At 39.2% G+C, this 18835-nt stretch overlaps 3 protein-coding genes across 3 annotated transcripts; all 3 read right to left on the bottom strand.

Annotated features, from left to right (window-relative positions):
* Window positions 1–390: 390 nt before the first annotated feature.
* Window positions 391–3318, bottom strand: LOC141832804 (zinc finger protein ZOP1-like). The gene is made up of 4 exons (XM_074720183.1): window positions 3274–3318; window positions 1189–1389; window positions 967–1087; window positions 391–635 (listed from the first exon to the last, which is right to left on the bottom strand). The coding sequence occupies exons 1-4, from the start codon at window positions 3280–3282 to the stop codon at window positions 391–393; spliced, it is 576 nt and encodes a 191-aa protein (XP_074576284.1). The 5' UTR covers window positions 3283–3318.
* Window positions 3319–7218: 3900 nt separating this feature from the next.
* Window positions 7219–8587, bottom strand: LOC141832794 (AT-hook motif nuclear-localized protein 28-like). Its single transcript, XM_074720176.1, has 2 exons — window positions 8279–8587; window positions 7219–8205 (listed from the first exon to the last, which is right to left on the bottom strand). Exon 2 carries the CDS (start codon window positions 8202–8204, stop codon window positions 7323–7325), a length of 882 nt encoding a protein of 293 aa, XP_074576277.1. The 5' UTR covers window position 8205; window positions 8279–8587; the 3' UTR covers window positions 7219–7322.
* Window positions 8588–10678: 2091 nt separating this feature from the next.
* Window positions 10679–18307, bottom strand: LOC141833398 (ubiquitin carboxyl-terminal hydrolase 17-like). Its single transcript, XM_074720829.1, is given in 12 exon segments — window positions 10679–11333; window positions 11335–11376; window positions 11461–11522; window positions 11931–12140; window positions 12264–12348; window positions 12638–12795; window positions 12919–13036; window positions 14269–14431; window positions 14524–14609; window positions 15615–15703; window positions 15799–16765; window positions 17769–18307. Coding segments are annotated over 12 exon segments (2871 nt in total). The 5' UTR covers window positions 18095–18307; the 3' UTR covers window positions 10679–10768.
* Between the last annotated feature and the right edge of the window lie 528 nt (window positions 18308–18835).

Genomic DNA, 18835 nt, shown 5'->3' with positions numbered 1-18835 from the left:
AACAAGAGTGACCACGTCAACAAGCAGCAGCTTTGGGTTGCAGCAATGTGAACAAGTGTAGAATGCGTGTTCATCTTCCACAGCTCACCGACAGGAGAACAGCTCCAACGCATCCAACTGAAGATCGAAGGCGACGATGATATCTGAACAACCAACAAGTGTCTTAACTTACATAATTACCTGATTGATACATCACATCTAATGTGAATTGAATGTGCAGTATTCTAAAACAGAATTAATCTCCACCGGCATTCGTTAGGTGAAATTACCTGTTGGATGGATTTGTAGATGTTGCTTTCATGCCCAATGAGCCAAAAATAAGATTCCCATCGCAATTCAGTGCAGTGCAACACATGGAATACCGACACATTTGCTTGCACCCAAGCAAAACTAGTATGACTTGTAGAGGCCCATGAATGGCTTCTCCCTCTCTTCCATTCTTTTCCTTGCATCCTCCTTTGCTTTCAGAGCCTCTGCTTCCTCCTTGGTTATCACCTTCACTTTTCCATCATCCCTCTTCCTTTTGTTAACAGCGATAGAAGATGGTGCACCTTTAACTGCTCTTGTGGGGTTCAGAAGTGTTGAAACGACCCTCCCTGGGGCAGGACCACCTTTGGAATTGGAAGCCATCCCGTCTATATAATCAACATTATAAATGTTTTAAACAAATACTTTCATGTTATCAGGCTTCATTGACAGACTTAACATGACGATGGGCTCAAACTAATTAGAAGATTAACTGAACAGGTTTTGTCGATCATCCCATACCCAGAAGAGTTAGATGTGGAGGAAACTAACGATTGCCCTTGAAAATGCATAAGTTATGAAATGTCAAGTGAAGGCGCAAATATTGTTCATCCACATGATTGTTGGAGAGATGCAAATCTACCTCCCAAAGTGATAGCATACTGGAAATAATCTACTATGTTCACGAGTAAGAAAGTAAAAAAAAGGATAAGAAGTTACCACTTTTAGTTACAGATAAACATTGAGGCTCATCCGTATTTTTCTTGTTAGGCTCTAGTCCAGTGAAAGGGCCAGTTCTGCCCAAAGAAGCCAAATCCTTCTGATAACTTTGTTTTGCTTTCTGCAAGGCAGGTTGAGGTAAAAGATCAATCAAATCAAGTGTTCTACCAAGCGTGAGAAGATAAACTTAGCAACAATGCTTATAGTTCAAAAGAAGCATACTGCTTCAATATCCTTAAGAGCTCGTGCAGCTGCTTTTAGTTGCTTATCCTTTGCGGCACTCTCCTTTCTCATAGTAGCAAGTCTCTTTGTGACGTTGTCCTTGTGACGCTGACCAAGCTCATGGGTTCTTATGCTTAGAGGATTGTTGGAGATATATATCTTGCAGAAATCACACCATTTGTTTCCTTGACTGACCCAATACTGTAGAAGTAGTTCAAAACAAAATCATAAACCTGTCCCTTAGAGTTGGTAGAGATAGCAAAGAAGTGAGCCGGGGGACCAAGCTCAATGTATAGTTTCTCCGGAGTATAAGCAGCAAACTTAAAGTTTACAAATCTAAAGCAAGTATGCAATTGAGTAAAGATATGTACATGATGGTGAACAAATAACTGGACAATTTTTTCACATTAATTCTCCCTCCCATAACGCATTAAATGTGGATTCAATTAATAGAACCAAAAGAATGGATGCAAAGTGGACATTTACCCATTTAAACTGTTACCATTACCACATTCCATGGCATTATGTGTCTGCAGTATGACTGGAACTAAATCCTTTGTTAGCATTTTTGATATCTAGGTGGTGAGAAAAATTCAGTTCATTTGCCTTGCTTTAGTGAGAATAAGGTTCTCATCTAGACATACCCATCATGTTTTCTGCCTTCTTTTACCAAAACTTCCCATTCTGGTCCTAATATCCCTTTGCTAATAATCTATGTTCTGTGCACTTGTTTGAAAGGTTATCACCTTCACTGTACATAAGCCAGAAGATCTCTCTCTCTCTCTTTGGTGCATCACGTCATTGATACTTGATCACACATTAGAGAACAATTTTCTCCTATAGAGGAGACGAGCGACGAGCCCTCACTGCTTTAACAATGGAACTTTCAAGAAAAGAAATATGCTGCTCCCCTGAATCCTGAACAAGATTGACAAGAAATGGCTACACAACTACTAGCACTTTGACAATTCCAAAATGATGCTTGCTATAAAAAAGAGTTCTTAGATAGATTGGGAAGTGGCTACAAGTTCTGATCCTCAGGTAAGTTTTAAGCACAAGATTCACAGTAAAGGTAATCAACTAAAGTTTTCAAGGTGCTACATTGCAAGAACGTGCCTTTAAGCACATGGGCTCCAGCTAGCAGAAGCAGAGATGAGAAAGTAAAAAGTAAAAAAAAATGTTTTAATTTTAAAAAAGGATATACAATAGGTGAGTGGATTTGTTGACTGGTTGGATGAGAAGATAGGAGAAACAAGCTGAGAAGAGAGTCCATTTAATATGAGCACATATGAGGGTTAGCAAAGTCATGAAATCATTTGCATGCCAACAAAGACATGAAATGAGTTCCTTATCAGTGAGAAGTGGAAAAGGCACAATTTAAAGCATAATGCCTTTACCCAGATGTACATTGAGTCAAAAGAGTGAAAAAGCTAAATATAAATAATCGATCATATAAGGAAGGTGTGTGTCTTGGATTACAACAACAACCAACATATCCCAATGAAGGTGTGTGTCTTGGATTAAGATTAAAAATTGATAAAATATAGATGAACATAGGTGACAAGTTAGAATAATTTCAACACATTCAAAATATGAGATATTTCTGTCATCCTTCCCTTACTGATAGACTAAGTTATTCAAACACATGATCTGCCCCCTCATGTAGCATTGGACACCGATGCTCCAATGTAGAAATATTGAGTTGATTATCAGCATTCAAAATTGACCACACAAAAAAGTTTCAAAAAAAAAAGGTGAGATACCAAGGTTCATACTCTTGCCATATACTTCTACCCAAGTCTCATGCCCAACATTGGTGGTATAAGAGTAATCTGGTGGAAGACAGGTTACAAATGAAGAGTATGTATATATCTGAACAAGTGAGACAACAATAACTAATCATGTTCATTACTCATATTCAAAATTTGATTAAAGCATGTCTTTAAGCTGAAATAATCTTAAATAACTGCGACATTTTCTCTATCAAATAAACTAAGTCATATTAGAGTCATCCACAAGTCTAGTATTTTTCAAACATGCAATAAAAAGCAAAATGTATAGTCTAACTTGACAAATGAAAAATACCTCTGTCATGTTGGAAATGAACAAGAATGATATTGTTGCAGGGAAGAAATGACTTAAGAACTCTTGCAAAAAGGAAATTAGAGCCTCCTATCGAGGTTTACAATGGACACTTGTGTCCTGGAATGGGCAGGATCGCCTCCTTCAGTTGGCGGAACTAGGATTCTCTCCTTGGCAGGGCACTGAATAATAAAATATAATTTTTCAAACAAGAAACATCTAATTCACCATGAGTAGTACACATAGTTCAAGAAGTTATACGAGCAAAATACAAGAAAATATTAAAATTGATCAAATATAAAATTTAGTGGGTGCTTGAGATCTATGTGGTTAATTAAAGCATAGCATGCATAAAATTTATTACGTCATAAAGTAAGATGAAGAATGTTCATGTACAAGTATTTAAATGAGTCTGAAATGACACCGACCCTCTATTCTATCACCACTAAATGCTTTCATCTCAAAAAATAGATCATCAGGATAGATAGATGCATTTTGCACTGGAGCACTTTAAAAAGTCGAAAACCAACTACACTATTATGCAAGAACATTGAAATATCATATTTAATTTTGACATATGATTTTAATAAGACGGAGAAACTAGCAATAATTATTTTGGAGAACAGTGTGGTGAGAGATAATAATTCATGTGCAACCATTAAAGAATCTAGTTCATGAATTTGTTGATGTGAAGCAGCATGCAATGATCTTGTTCCACCATGGAGGTTAGCAGTTGTAATGATAGCACAGCGAGCAAGGGAGTCGGGAGGAATTACCGAATTAATTGCCGGCCGCAGTCACAGAAGAGGAGCCGATGCAGTTGCAACGAGGACCAATCACCGTGAGGCAACGACCTGAGGTAAGGAATGGGAACTACGAACTCGTAATTTTGGTAAAAATAACTATTTTCCCCCCAGAATTACGGTAGGGCACCCTACCGTGCCTCAACGTGAATCCTCCCCTGGTCCGTCCTCCAAGAGCAGGAGCTGATACAAACGCGAGACAACCGGAGAAGACCGAAGAGAGAAGACTACGCTATTGTTTCTCGGAGATGCTGCAGCGTTTGGTAGTTTCAAATGGCTCTTCTCGCGCCGATTCCGCCGTCAATGCTGCCGCTTCTTATTCTTCCGGTCGATCGTTCCACTCCAAACTCTCCTTTCTCGTGATTAACATCTTGTCTTGAGATCTAAAAGATGGAGTCTTAGCTCAAGGGTTTCGGAACGGCGGGACGAACGGACGGCGACGAACTCGGAGAAAACCGCCGCGACAAAATTTCATCGCACCCCAATAATTTTTCTTGTTTTTCAATAGAACCTGTAATACTTTAAAATATTTATTTTTTTCTAGTAAAATATTTTCATTATATTTGTTACACATTAAGTTACTTTTTAAACTTTTTTCTGTCAAAAATGAAACGCAAGCTCGAGTCTGTCAATGGGCCGTTCCTGGGTCCAAAGCGGTTGGGCCGAGCTCTGCAACGGCCCGCAATGGCCCATCAAGCCTAAAAATAATATATGCGCTTAATTAGGGGGTGCAAACGAATCCTATCTGTTTATTTGCAAGTTTTTTGAGTCGGCTCAAAAAAATATTTAATTTATATTTAAAATTATGAAATTTAAATTGAACTCGAACCTGTTTGATAATTTTTTAACTAGAATTTGAATTTATAATATTTTATTTGATTATTCATGATGCCAATTTGAATTTAAATTGAATTCGAATTATATTTACATAATTTTAATTTAAATATGTCCAAATTAAAATCCAAATAACTTAAATGGAACTCGAATTTAAATCATTTAAAATTATCATTCAATACGTTAATTCGAACCGAACTTATGAATTTTATTTTGAATTAATCTCAAATTAAATTTATTTATATTTTCGAACTTCAAATCAAATTTGAATAGCATATATATTTTTTAAACTCAAATTTAAATATTAATATTTTTATATTATTTGACTTCATCCGATTTATTTGCACCGACGCTTAATGCCATTTTGGAGTATTATATTATCAGGTTATAAATGATAAGGTACTAAAACAAAAGGGCACTCCATATTTAAAGAATTATTAAATAGGTAATATATTTTTTTTCCCAAGAGTATTTTTTTTAATATTATTATAGTAATTATGGAGTAGTAGCTACGAGATGATTATACCTACTATAATTGAAAAAAAAAATTATTTCATTATAATCAAAATCACTAAAACTCTTTATCAATTTTAATAAAATTATTTTAAAATATTTATAGCAGCTAACTAGCTGTTATAATAACATTAGTAGGGGTTAATCTCAATTAAAAATATTTTTTTAGGTGAGATTTACAATGGGCGGTCGAATCAAATGAGTCATTTTGCACAGCGATGGTTCCACTTTAATTATCTATTAATTGGGACGTTAATGTTCCAGTTTAAATTAAATTCATATTAGTATCTCGAATTCGAATCCCTTAATCCAATCTGTAATCTTTAATCGGAAGCTTCCGGTGGTCTGTCTACACACCACTAGCTTCATTCAATAAAGAAGAAGACATCAATAGGCCGTCGTGCCATCACTTCACTTGCCTCGCCTCCTTATTTGACTCTTCAGCAGAGCAGAAATGGGCAAGTGCAGAGCACCCGACACGGTGTGGGGATGACGAAAAGCACAGAGTGAGTGAACCAGCGACTTCAAGCAGGGGATGCACACATGGTAGGGCAGGGCAGGGAAGCCAAATTCCAACTATACTCGACAGTGATTTATTTCAATATTAAGAAACAAACGATCGATCAACCCACCCTCGATCAAATCGATCCTTGGAGTCGACCTGTAGCTAGCTAGCCTTTGCCAATTGCCATCCCTTTCAGACAATTAATACTGACTGACTGACTGATCTCCAATTCCACGTCCGGTTGTGAGGTTGTCCTTCAAGTCAATTAATGAGATTAGGAGATGTATTTGCTGCTCTTGTCGTCGATCGTATGTCAACTTTGGCGTCCAAAGATCCAGATCTAACCCCATGCATGCTCTCGATCGATCGCACATCTTTCACTTGCCTGCGGCCGACAAATCTCACCTCAGGTGCCATTAATTAATTAATTTCATAGCTTCTTCTTCTTCACACGGTTGCAGCTCGATCTCTGGAGATTGATCGATATTGAATAACATTATTTAAAGATTAATCTTTGGTATACATATATCATGATACTATTAAATTTTATTCTTTATTAAATTATTATAGTTTATGTTATGAGATAGTAGCTAATTATCGTCCACTCTATTGCTAGTGCATGTATAACTAACTAAATCTACTCAGTGCTACGGCAACAAGTGAGCAGGGTTTCTGCACCTGCAACTCTCTCTCTCTCTCTCTCTCTATTGAACTAATATTGCTTGCTCGATGCTTCCATCGTCACCACGATTTCCCTGCGTAGAGAGAGAAGCTCCATACGGCACATAACTGACCACAAACGCGAAGCTAGAAAAGAAAGGAAAGGAAACTAAGGCGTGAGAGAATGGCGTGTGATCTCTCTTTCGACAGACATGCAGCTTTTACTTTCCTGATAGCTAGATAGCCAAAGTACAACCCTCTTACATAGTAACGGAGTACTTCATGGATGCGCTGCTGCTTTTAATGCGCCAGCCCTTGCTGCTTTCTTCCCCAAAGCTAAAGTCCTTCCCCTCAGAGTCAAAAAGTGGATGCGCCCCCTCCTCACTTGCTCCCTGCCAGCCAAACAGGTGAGGGTCCAGGAAGAGAAGAGGAGGAGGAAGAAGAAAATCAGATACAGTGAACGAAACAGGCAGAGATCCAATGCAGCAAGGAACAGATCCCTGCTACTGTACGGTGAGAGAACGAAACATGCGTGCAGTATTCAGTGTTACTGAGAACTCTACTGTTGTCTTCCCCCCTGCAGATTGTGCAGTGCTATTATACAAAGGAACACCAGATTAAAGAGGCTATTAATTAATCGGAAGACAATGTTTGGAAGTTATATATGAGAACTTCAACCAACATCTTGTCTGATTAAAGATGATAAAATAGGAGGAATTGATTATAGTAATTAGGCATCAGAATGTGTGGGGTTGTGGAGGGCGCCCCATGGGCGCCCAAATGACGTCCGACGCTGCGTGGCTCCCGTAGACCGACAGGCCGGTGGGTTCCGCCGCCGCTGCTGCCGAGACCGCGTCCACCGGGCCTTGGTGGCGCCGCTGCGCGTACGTGTGCTGCTCGTGGTCCTCCATGTCGCCGGAGACCGAGATAGAGACCGACGCGTCGTCTGCTGACGGAAGGCGGTGGAAGGTTGGCTTGGCGAATGCGGCGGCTACTATCACCACCGTCCCCGCGGTCACCAGCGGCCCCGCCACGATTCCTCCCACCACCTGCCCCTGCGGCCCTGCCAGAGATATCGAGATCAGACCCCCGCTCGCGCCGGATGCGGACGACAGCGCCGCCATAGCCGGCGGCAGGAACGTGGCCGAGATGGAGAGGATCTCGAAGTGGCCGCGGAAGGAGATCGTGGAAACCGATGCGGCTCCGCCGAGCGGTGGCTGGCGGAGGGTCACGTTTGCGACGGCGCCGGTGCCGGAGAGGACGGAGACGCCGAGGTTGCGGCGGCGGGAGAAGCCGGCCAGCGAGTCGACAACGTCATGGCCTGAGGGGATCTCGAGGACGTGAGGGCACATGGTGGAAGACAGCTCCTCGTCGCACGTGATAGCGACGGGGATCTTAGGCTTGTTCCTGGAACCGGGCGGCCGCCCTCGGGGCCGCTTCGCCACCTCGATCGTCGACCCCTCCGCCGCTGCCCGCTCCTTGTCCTTAGGCTCGTCGACCTTTATCCTCTTAGTCTCCCCGCTGCTCCTGCTGCTGTCGACTTCATCGGAGAGACTCCTCTGCTGCTGCTGCTGCTGACGGTGGTGGAGATAGTGGTGTTGAAAAGGTTCGTCCTTCATGCTGCCGTCAACTAAGGTAGTGAAGAACATAGAACTGCGCGAGGAAAATACAGAAGGAGACTTCAAAAAAGAACCTTTTTCTCAATCAATCTAGATTGGATCGATCAATATCGAGTCGCAGCGCAAGAAGAGGAGAGGGATGTTGAGAAGAATCAAGGAAGAGGAGAAAATAGATTGGACTTGGGAGTTGGTGAAGCTTCTCCATGTCGATCTTCCCGGCCGCCCACCCTTTTTGATAGTGTGTGGACCTTTGACAATTGTAGGGAGGGCAGGGTGTAACTAATGGGGAGCGATCGAGAGCTTGCAATAGGAAAGGGATAGAGATGAAGATGAGACTGGACCCAAGGCTCTTCCTTTCCTTTCTGGTTTGTCCCTCCCGCTTCTGTTTAATCTCTTTCTTCAGAAATAACATCCTTCAAAATAATACTTTCAGACAACAATTTCAAACTTCGATTAGAATTTTTGCAGGAAAACAGACAGCCACGAGCATTTAATATACAAACATCAGACTCCCTAAGTCAAATTAGAACAGTCAATTAGTATATAAAGCAATCGGATTTGAATAATTAAGTGATGGCCCGAGAGGGTTGTCAAATATTCCTTCTATCCATTGCTTGTATTGCCAATGTGATAAGTATCGAATTGGTACCTAAGCCATACTTTTGTCAGCAAAGGCACTAGCTACAAACTACCTGGCACCTCTCCCTGCGAGCAAATCTATCGTCTGTCAACTAGGAGAGATTACGGCAAGGTGGTGCTATTGTCACACTGTGGGCATGCAGATTACGCGTCTGTGGTGTCTGGTGTCTTCAGACTGTGGGCTATGAAACGCCAAATCATGGACGTTATGTGATGTGCCTGCTATGGTCCTTGTTTCTCACGTATTCCTTTCATCGCCAGCCGCGCTCTGTCCGCCGAAGGCGACGAAGTTCGTCGAGGAAAGACGCCATTGGCTCAGTGGAGGTGTGAAACTGAGTAATGTTTTTGTCCGGATCTAAAATTTGTCTTGGGCATTGTTCAAAGTCTCGAGGAAACTCCACCGTCACAAGCAATGACTGCAGGAGTGTGATGGTCAAGTAAAGCAAGAAATGGATTTGTCTCCAGACGTGTGCATCCGAGCTCCCTACAAACAAAGGCAATGTCAATAATCAATTCTTGGTCGTCCTCTTCTTCCGAAAACAGCTGCAAATTGGTGGAATTAGATAACTTACTGATTAGCTACCAGGATTTGAGAGATGGTGAAACCTAATTAGCATTTCATGAACCAAGGCAATAAGGAATTAATATAATTAAGCCCTTGCTATAATCTAATCTCTGATATGTGCCTAGATAGTTGAGAGAATTAGTAAGTATGAGCAAGGTGTTCGAGTTCTAGCAAGATTGCAGGCCCTCTGATGATTGTCAATCTTGGTCGTTAGGTCTTAGAGACATGATAACTGTATGAGAACCAACAAGATTTTAACTTTCTATTTGGAAGGAGGTGAGGGAAGGAGAGAGAAGGAGAAAGAAAATTTTGATGTTTATTTAGGATGGAGTAATTTGAGGGGAAGAGGAGAGAAAGATAAGTTTTACTTTGCTCATGAATCATTATTATTTCTTATACTTTAATTTAGAATATATGTTAAAAGAAAATTAAAAATATTTTATTTTAATTTTATCTCTATTTTAAAATATTAATTTTCAAATTAATTCATTTGTTTAAGTATCTCGTCTTTACGTCATTGCTCCTCACACAACGTACATTATTACCGTTCAATATCCAATCGCTCGCACTCCTTCTTGCAACATCGAGCATGTCGATTTTAGGATTTTTCCTCATCTATAATATTGACATAAATCTCTTCATTTTCTACCTGAGGACAACAAGAGGACAGAGATTTAAAAAAAATTAAAAATAAAAATGGATAGAAAATTGACAAACCCGTTTGTACAAGTAATCCTAATTTTCTTTTTATCCTCCAAAGATAACGATTTATCCAAAGAATATGCGTCATCTTTTTTTTAAAAAAATAAAAATATTTTTATAATTTTATATATTATTATCTAGTAAAAATCTTTATGGGTTTTTTTTTTTAAATCCATGGTTTCCATGCTCATATATGTGATATATGTGTTGCATTGTTTATTTCAACTTTATTAACTTTCAAATATTTAATTTTTATTTTCCTTTGATGCGATTCCATTGAAATAGAACCTTTTCTTTTATGTGTAATGAACTTTCTCTTAAACATCCCATCCAAATATAAAAGAATTCAAATAACCAAGTAAATAATATTAGTTGAAACTCCAAATAATCCTGGTAGAATAATGTCCTATTTGCTCTAGCAATTCCCATATGGTGTTAGTTGAAAGTTGAAACTCCCTTATCTGCTTAGAGTTACAGAGATATAGAGAATTCGAGATAATACTTGTGTGAAACCATTCGACGGACCATTACGCTACATTACTACGTCTATTAAGAGACCAAAAAAACAAAACAAAAAATTACGCTATTCTTTTCTTTCCATTTCCTTTTGGCTGGCCCTAATTAAGCATGTATATATTTCATCTACAACCCAAACAGGTTACAAAAATGTTTGGGTAGTTCGTTCCCTTGTAGTTCTTCTCAATAGTACACCAGAATTCCCCTCATTTTGCCTAAATCGATCAGTCGCTATACTACTACGACGTTCAACTAAATTCCTGCTATGTTGAATATTGTCAGGATACAAAAGAGACCTCTCCATGCCAGCCTGCTCAGTTTCCCTGCCTGAGGAAGTAGCATTCGATCCCAAGTCCGCCGTTGATGGTGCAGGGCGATTTGCTTTAAAGGAATGCCGAGAGCCCAGAGGAGAATGAGTGAGTCCATCATAATCCTCAGAGATTCTCAAGGGGCTATTTGAGCTGAAAGAATCAGATTCTCCAGACGTGTGTTCCCATGACTCTTCCGTACTCGTCGAGTCCCTAGTGCTCTCTGTGCTGCAAGTGGAACTTTCATCAAAGAGAGAGGAACTGTCGCTAGCAGAATCGTTCGGGTGAGGATGGAGATTTGACAGATATGGATAGAAGTGCTCTCCATGGTGAGCAACTGATAAATCTCCAGGTTTTCCTGTACCATCCTTCATGATCTTCCTCTGTGTGTACAAGTTGAGCCATCGCTCTCCTTACTGAACTTGGACCACGAGGCGAGCACCTGATTTGAGAGGCAAATAGGGTAAGAATTTTGAACAAAAGAAGCAAATTATACAAGATTTTGAATCCAGTACATTTGACTCACCTAGCATAAAGAAGCATGTATGCACCTTTCGACAAGACCTTCTCAAGTTCCACAGGTTGTACCTGTTCAAAAATAATATTCATATCATGGCAATTTATTTTTAGATGCAAGTGTTTACGTTGAACGCCGTCATTAAGATCAAATGAAACAAATGCACTGCTTCTGGAGTCAAGCATGTATTATATGTTTATGAGGAACTGACACATGATACAGGTTTCCAAACAAATGCTGAAGAGAGCTTTTCATTCAAGAATTTACGCTCAAAAACTATTTAACAAGCACGTTCATCTTCATTTTACCTTACTAGTTAAGAATACTAAACAGGTTCATTTCAGTTGCAGATCGAATTGAAAAAAAGTTGATTAGAAATTCAGACAGTTTAGCAAAAAGTCGATGCCCTCTATCAAGCTTGCCATGATAAGTTTGTCAAAAAGCAATTCAATTGGACTAGAAGTTAACTAATAGCATACCTTGCTATCATCAATCTTGTACCACTTGCCCTGTCTATCCTTCACATAGCAGACGTAGTGACCAGAAAAGGAAGCATTCATCGTATCTATGTGAACGATTACGGCATAAAGCCGATAAACAGGGGACTTGTCATCACCACTCATGTAACGAGCTAAATCAAGGTACTCAGAAAACCTGACAGCTTTGTTGAGCTTTCCAAATTTACCAGACTGCACATAGAATCACAGTCAGGAAACTGAATTCATTTACTGAAACACAACAGAATTGACCTAAATATGAGCAAACGTAACTCATAAAATGGCAAACAGAAATATCAATTCATAATTAATGACCTGAAATCTTTTCAACACTATAGTCAGGACATTAGGAGCCTCCAATATAGTCAATCTCTTTTTTGCTCGCTCATAGGACTTGCATCTGCCAAGAAAAATACAAAGTAAGAACATCAAGTTAAGAAAAACACAGTTTTTAAGAGAAACAGTTTCAGTACAGGAGATTTTCTAGCAAAATACGTCCAAAAATAGGAACTTAAGGTGACAAGTGATTAATTGATTTTTCTTTAGTACATAAATAATAAAAAGTCCCCCAAAAATGCAGATTTAGTGTGGTTAAATGCTGGAAAAATTAGTTCTACGAATAACTAAAGAATTGGTGACAGAATGATGCATGTCTGGTTTAATCACTTCTAAAGAATGAAAGAACCAACCTGTCACACTTATACTTGTTCTCCCCATCCAAAATTTCTTGGGATGTAAAACGTAGAAGTGCATCATCAAGGGTGACAATATCACCATCTATCTCGACAGTAAGATCCATCATCCTTTCACATCGCTCAGACTTGCTCTTGCATCTACTGCACCTTATCTGCATATGTTTATCAACCACCATTAATGAATCGCTAACTAGCTAGCAAGCTATGACATTAACATTATAATAACAAATGTAAGTGCTAACTATCAAAACAAGGAAATTAATGAGCTAAATTACTTTTGACCGCAAATAGCCACCAAAAGTTTGTTGTATGAGTGTTGTCTCCTCCAATAATCCATCTGGTTTTGCTACAGCTTCCTTTAAGCAAACAGACTGCATGGCCTCAATAGCATACCTGACAAAGTATAGATACAAAGAATGCTCATAGATGCTCACTAACATTTAGAAAAAAGAAAAGTTAATTGCTACAGTCACTGTCCTGATCAAAATTCTAATTCAACACAAAATTCAATTTTCACAAAAGATTTACTATTATGTAAGCTCTTGGAGAGCTTTTGGGTTAGGACTCACAAAAAGCTCTCAAAACCTGTTGGGCTCTAATCCAAAAGGATCCAAGAACTTGGACCAAGGTTGAAGGATTTAACATCTCATGCTCTTGGTAATTTACCTCCTCCTTTCTTTCATTTTCATCTTTGGGGAGAGGTGTAACATTATTGCAACTAGGTCAAACTCGGGGAGCGTTGTTTAGGTCAAGGTTTATCCTTAGAGGTTACAAGCCTTGATTTATTGAGGATTACCCTATTGTCTCATGTTAATAGATGAATGAGCAGAATTTTTCGGGTGTGACTTACCGGTTGCATCATAAGTATTGGAGAAAGAATGAGGAAATGTACCACATTATATTCTAGTATTAGTGTGTATTATTTATTTTCCTTATTCAACTGGGTTTATAAGAAGGGGAGCCTTGGCGCAACGGTAAGGTTGCTGCCATGTGACCTAGAGGTCACGGGTTCAAATCCTGGAAACAGCCTCTTGCCAAAGGCAAGGTAAGGCTCATGGATCCTTTCCCCGGACCCCGCATGACGGGAGCTTTGCACCGGGCTGCCCTTTTTATTCAACTGGGTTTATACTTGACATTAACCGTCACACACAAGTACTCATGCTTCTAATGTTTGACTGTTTTTGCATCATAAGTATTGGAGAAAGAACGAGGAAATGTACCACATTATATTCTAGTATTAGTGTGTATTATTTATTTTCCTTATTCAACTGGGTTTATACTTGACATGAACCACACACAAGTACTCATGCTTCTAATGTTTGACTTTTTTTGCTATTTGTACAAGGAATGATCGATATGAGCTCACTCTCTATTCTCCACCCCCCACCCCCTGGGCCTTCTCCTTGAGCTGAGAGCTGACCATTATCGATCCAATAAAAACTAGTAATCCTAAAAAAAATTGCAATGCAAGATAGAACATCCTATACACCTACCTAAACCATTTATGCTCATAAAGAGTTAATATGATAATATCAACATACATCTTATTGGCATCATGACTAGCTGAAGGTAAAATGAAAAATTAGCATTTATGACTTTTATAGATCATTACTGTTCAAACTCACCTCAAAAATTCATGGGCATCTTCCTGTTGTCCATGGCCAAAATTACTTCCAATGCTGTGCAAATGAGAGAGAATTCCAATGGGGGATAAAGGAGATTTCCCTTCCTTTGCATTCCTCACAAGGCTTTCAAGTTCACATGTAAAGCACCACTCTTTCTTTGGACCTAGAGTTATGGTACAAAATATATTTAATTGGTTGTTTTAGCGAGTAAAAGAGAGAGAGAAAAAATACAATAGAAGTGGAGCATGAGCATACATATTCTAGAATGAAGACCTTCAAGAAAATATGCAGTCAAAGGCCGAGTAAATGCCAAACACTGGAGAACAGCATTTGCATAACAGCTGCAATCAACAAAAAAAAAGCATTTCGTGATGGAAGTTAGTTCATTGAGCAAACATGCACAGGATAGCCTACAAGCATATTCCAACAAAGAATTACAGTTGGATTTCTCATACTATGATATCACCCATAGTAGTCCTAAAATGTCTAGTAAACAAACAATATCCAAAGAGATCAATGCACTGACAAATATCTATCTATGTTTCAATTCAGAAACCTACAAAGTATGAAACATAAGCAACAAATGAACAATCTGGGGTTGGATGCATCAATATTCTAAAACTTTATTTATTTCTTAAGTAAATATTCTACTTTCCTTCCCTGAAACCATAATCATAATAAATTGAAACCTGACTAGAGCTTGTACAGGTCTTCCTTGAAGGATAAGGCGATAAATTATTTATAGTTGATTGCAATAAATACAACTTATAACTCCAATTATTTAGGTTGGGTACATGAATCTTCCATGCCTCTTTCTATTGTTTTAGTAAAATCTTCAATTATATTTAGGAATGAATCACAGGCCTAATAAATTGAATCCATCTAAGGCATCTCTGGGCCTTGTCAGATAAGACAAACTTAAATATGCCATCAACTGCAGGATCTCTACAAGGCTTCAGAGAAACAATCGATGGTACAGAAGTAATAGCTCACAGTAGCCTTGTCCACTAAAGAACCAGGGGTAGATATTATAATTTGTCCAACAACACTACTAACATTTTTTAATCTGTTTTTTTTTTCAAGAAACTGACATTACAACATTATCTAGGTGGCAACCAGTATAATTGACAAATAATTTCCAATTCAAGTGATCCTGGCACATAGTAATCTTGTCCAAAAAGTTGCCAGCCAATTGACATAGATGGTCAACAAGAAAGCCGGAGGACCTTCCTGATTGTATTACACAACCTATGAGAAATTGTAAGACACACTTACAAGTTTTCTAAGGAAATAAAATAAGGCAAACAAGAGCAAGTGTTCATGTGGAACAGCAGAAAGTTCTATACCTGTTTCCGCAATTAATCAGACCACAAGGGCGCAAATCAATCTTGTCAGAGTTGTAGAGTTTGATGAAAAGATCATATGGAAAGAGCATCTACAAAATTGAAATGAGAAATTAATCAGATTAACTGTATGTGATTCATAAGAAGCTAAGCAATGCCTTTACATCAATTTAAAAGAACTACTTACAAATTCTGAAGAGTAGTGTCTCGAAACTTTAGTAACAACTTGTTTCACAGGTGTCAAAAGACCATTGGCTACATAAGGAATATTGTGTGAACCAATAGATGCTCTATGAGCATTACCATTTGACCTTTCATAGAATGGAACAGACTTCACACCTCCATTAGTAGAAAAGTGATCCGAAGCTGAAGCTAAGAATCTTGATGTTTCTTTTTTTGCAATTTGTGTCTCATTTCTTTCTGAGTGAGATCTGGCTTCTGATGATGCAGCTCTTGGAGCAGAGCCTTCAGGTGTTGAGGATGTACTTGATTTAATCCCATTACCAACCATCTCAGACTGCTCAGTGCTAACTTGATTGTGAGATAAAGTGGTTTTTAAGCCAGATGAATTACTACTTATCTGTTCATCTGCCTCTGTTTTGCATGTGGATGTCTCCACCCTTAAATGACTGGAGTATGTGGTGAAATTAGCCAAAGGATTTGATGTAACCAACTCAGGAGTTGAAGACATTGTACTACTCGCATTGCTGGTATCAACTGCAGTTCTGAGACCACCAGTATAAATACCAAAAGATGGAGATTCTTTGGAAATTAACTTGTTGGCATAAGCATCATCAGGAGAACTAATGATCTTAGGAAATGTTGATTGAGCAGGTATTGTTGGAGAAGATGAACCGGAAAATGTTTTATTGGCAGAAATGTCCTTAGAACGGCTGTCCTGATGTTTGTCTCCATCAATTTCATCATCAGTTGAAGTGGATTTAGATGCAAAAGGCCTCTCAAGAAATGTCTCAACCTTTGCAGTTAGATCCTCTTTGGGATCTACCCTCTTCTCTGATAAGCCAGACTGTTTGGAATGCACTCCCTTGAGACTAGAAGAACTCAATTTGTCTTCACCGTTATCATTAACAGGTGGAGGTTGACATTCATCCTTGTGGCCCTGCCTCCAATGAATGATTTGGCACCTGCCAGAGCTGAAATGAACATTGGAAAATATATCAGCCACATGAGTTCGCATTACTCGACTTTATCAAAGAGCAAATTTTTCTTTAACTAATTGGAAGGGGGAACAAATGCAAACCTTATGGTTTTGAACATCAATTTCATATGAGCCAACACTTTAACTTCTCAGCCACCAATAAACATGGAAGAATGCAAGTGGTGCAAAATTGCTAAATATCAATACAAGTTACATTGAGCAATCAAAAGTTATATTCTTCTCCATCACGTTATCAAGTGTCAAAATGTTTTTAAAATGTCTGCATTAAATCCATCAACGATATTATTATGTATTTAGTGATTTCTTTTTCTAATAAAAGAAAAGATGATCTTTAGACGGAAATCAATAAATAAATAAATCAACTTACCATACAGCTTAAGTTATCTTGGAAAAAAATAAAGATGGCTGATATTCTTTACATAGAAAGACCAACGAGGTTATCGATGGGAGATGGTGATGTTATCTGTAAAGTCTAACACTTTTATGACTAAAATTAATAGACAATGATAGTTCAAAGAGCTATCCTATAGACATCATGTGTGAAAACGAAGAGCCTAAACTTGATTCGTTTTCCAAAGACGTAAGGAGGGCAGGAAGCAATTTCATAATGCAGATGGGAACAAACAATGACATGAGACCTATACAGTGACTATAGGTAGCGCCAGATTTTTCTTGAACTCCAAGTTAGCATCTTTTGAATAGGTAACAAATATTCCAAAACCCACAGATAAGTATAAACTGACTCAACATAGTGAACAACGAATAAAAATAAAACTATGACTAGAAATTTCTTCAGATCTATAATCGAGGTTCCAGTTTTTACAAGCCAGCATTTGAAATCAACAGTGAAATTATGAAATTAACGCAACCAAATTTTGAGCAAGGAGTTAAATTAGCAAGGAAAAACCTTAAATTGAATGAAAAGTAAAAAAGAAAAACATTGAAGAAGGAAGAAGAAGAGCTCAGTTTTTTCTTACCAATATCTGACAGCCTTGCATCGGGCACACCTCGCGCTGGCAGGCATAGAGCACACGGGACATTCCGGCAGAGCCACCGACTCCCTAGTTACGGAAGTAGGATATGAGTAGGCACCCACAGATGCTGTGGCCGAGTAGGCCGCCATCGCATCCATTTCCGCCAGCGCGGCTTCTTGGGCCGCAAGATACGCCAGCCGCCGGACCTCCTCCTGCCTCGCCGTCACCATGCGCCATCTCCGGCGCACCACGAAGGCGACCACGGGCCCGACGAAAAACACCAGAAGCAGCGCGGCCCCCAAGAACCCTAGATCGACGTGGAGGGGCATCTACCCGTCGCCGCTCGCCGGCAGTCAGCTCCCGATCTCCGACCTGCTCCGGTCCGTAAGACAGCGCTCATAGATCAGCCGGCTGCCGCCCGCAACCGACGAGATCAGGATCGCGGTCGCCGGATCTCCAGGCAGCGATCCCCAATTTCGACTCGCCCGCTGGAACACGATAAGAACCGTCGCCAGAGTAAAACGGACGAACGAACGAAAAGACAAAAGGGAAGGCAAAACGAAGGCCCAAGGACGTTTTTATCGGGGGCAATTAATTCCGTGACACCACAAATGCCAACACTCACAAAAGCGTATCGAGCCTTCCAACAGGACTCCTCCAATAATGCCGTGAATCATGAAATTAAAGTTCCATTTTTCAAAAAAAAAATAATAATTCTTCTTTTATTACAAAATATTTTTATTATATCAATAATTAAAACGCTAATATTTTATTCATATCGAAAGTATAGTCATAATGTTTCCATTTTCTGCGTCCTTCTGCTGACGCTGGTCGTTGCCATTTATGCCCGCCATTGAATGAGGAGCATTTGTATTGATGACGTCACCATTAATACAATTAATCTAGAAAATTAATCAATAATTATGAAAAATCATAGTGGTCAAAAATTTGAAGCCCGCATTCAACCTTTGGAATTTTTGAAGCCATCTTTTTCATGCGTGCAAATTTGAATTGAAAAAACAATAACTAGGACTTGAAATTGGATGCAATAGGTCATTGAAAAAAATGTT

This window comes from Curcuma longa, chromosome 8 (assembly GCF_044706935.1).
Source record: "Curcuma longa cultivar G26 ecotype Majalengka, Jawa Barat chromosome 8, ITB_CL_G26_1.1, whole genome shotgun sequence".
Lineage (NCBI taxonomy): Eukaryota > Viridiplantae > Streptophyta > Magnoliopsida > Zingiberales > Zingiberaceae > Curcuma > Curcuma longa.
Note: the sequence above shows the minus strand (reverse complement) of the source record. Positions and strands in the feature narration are given on the sequence as shown.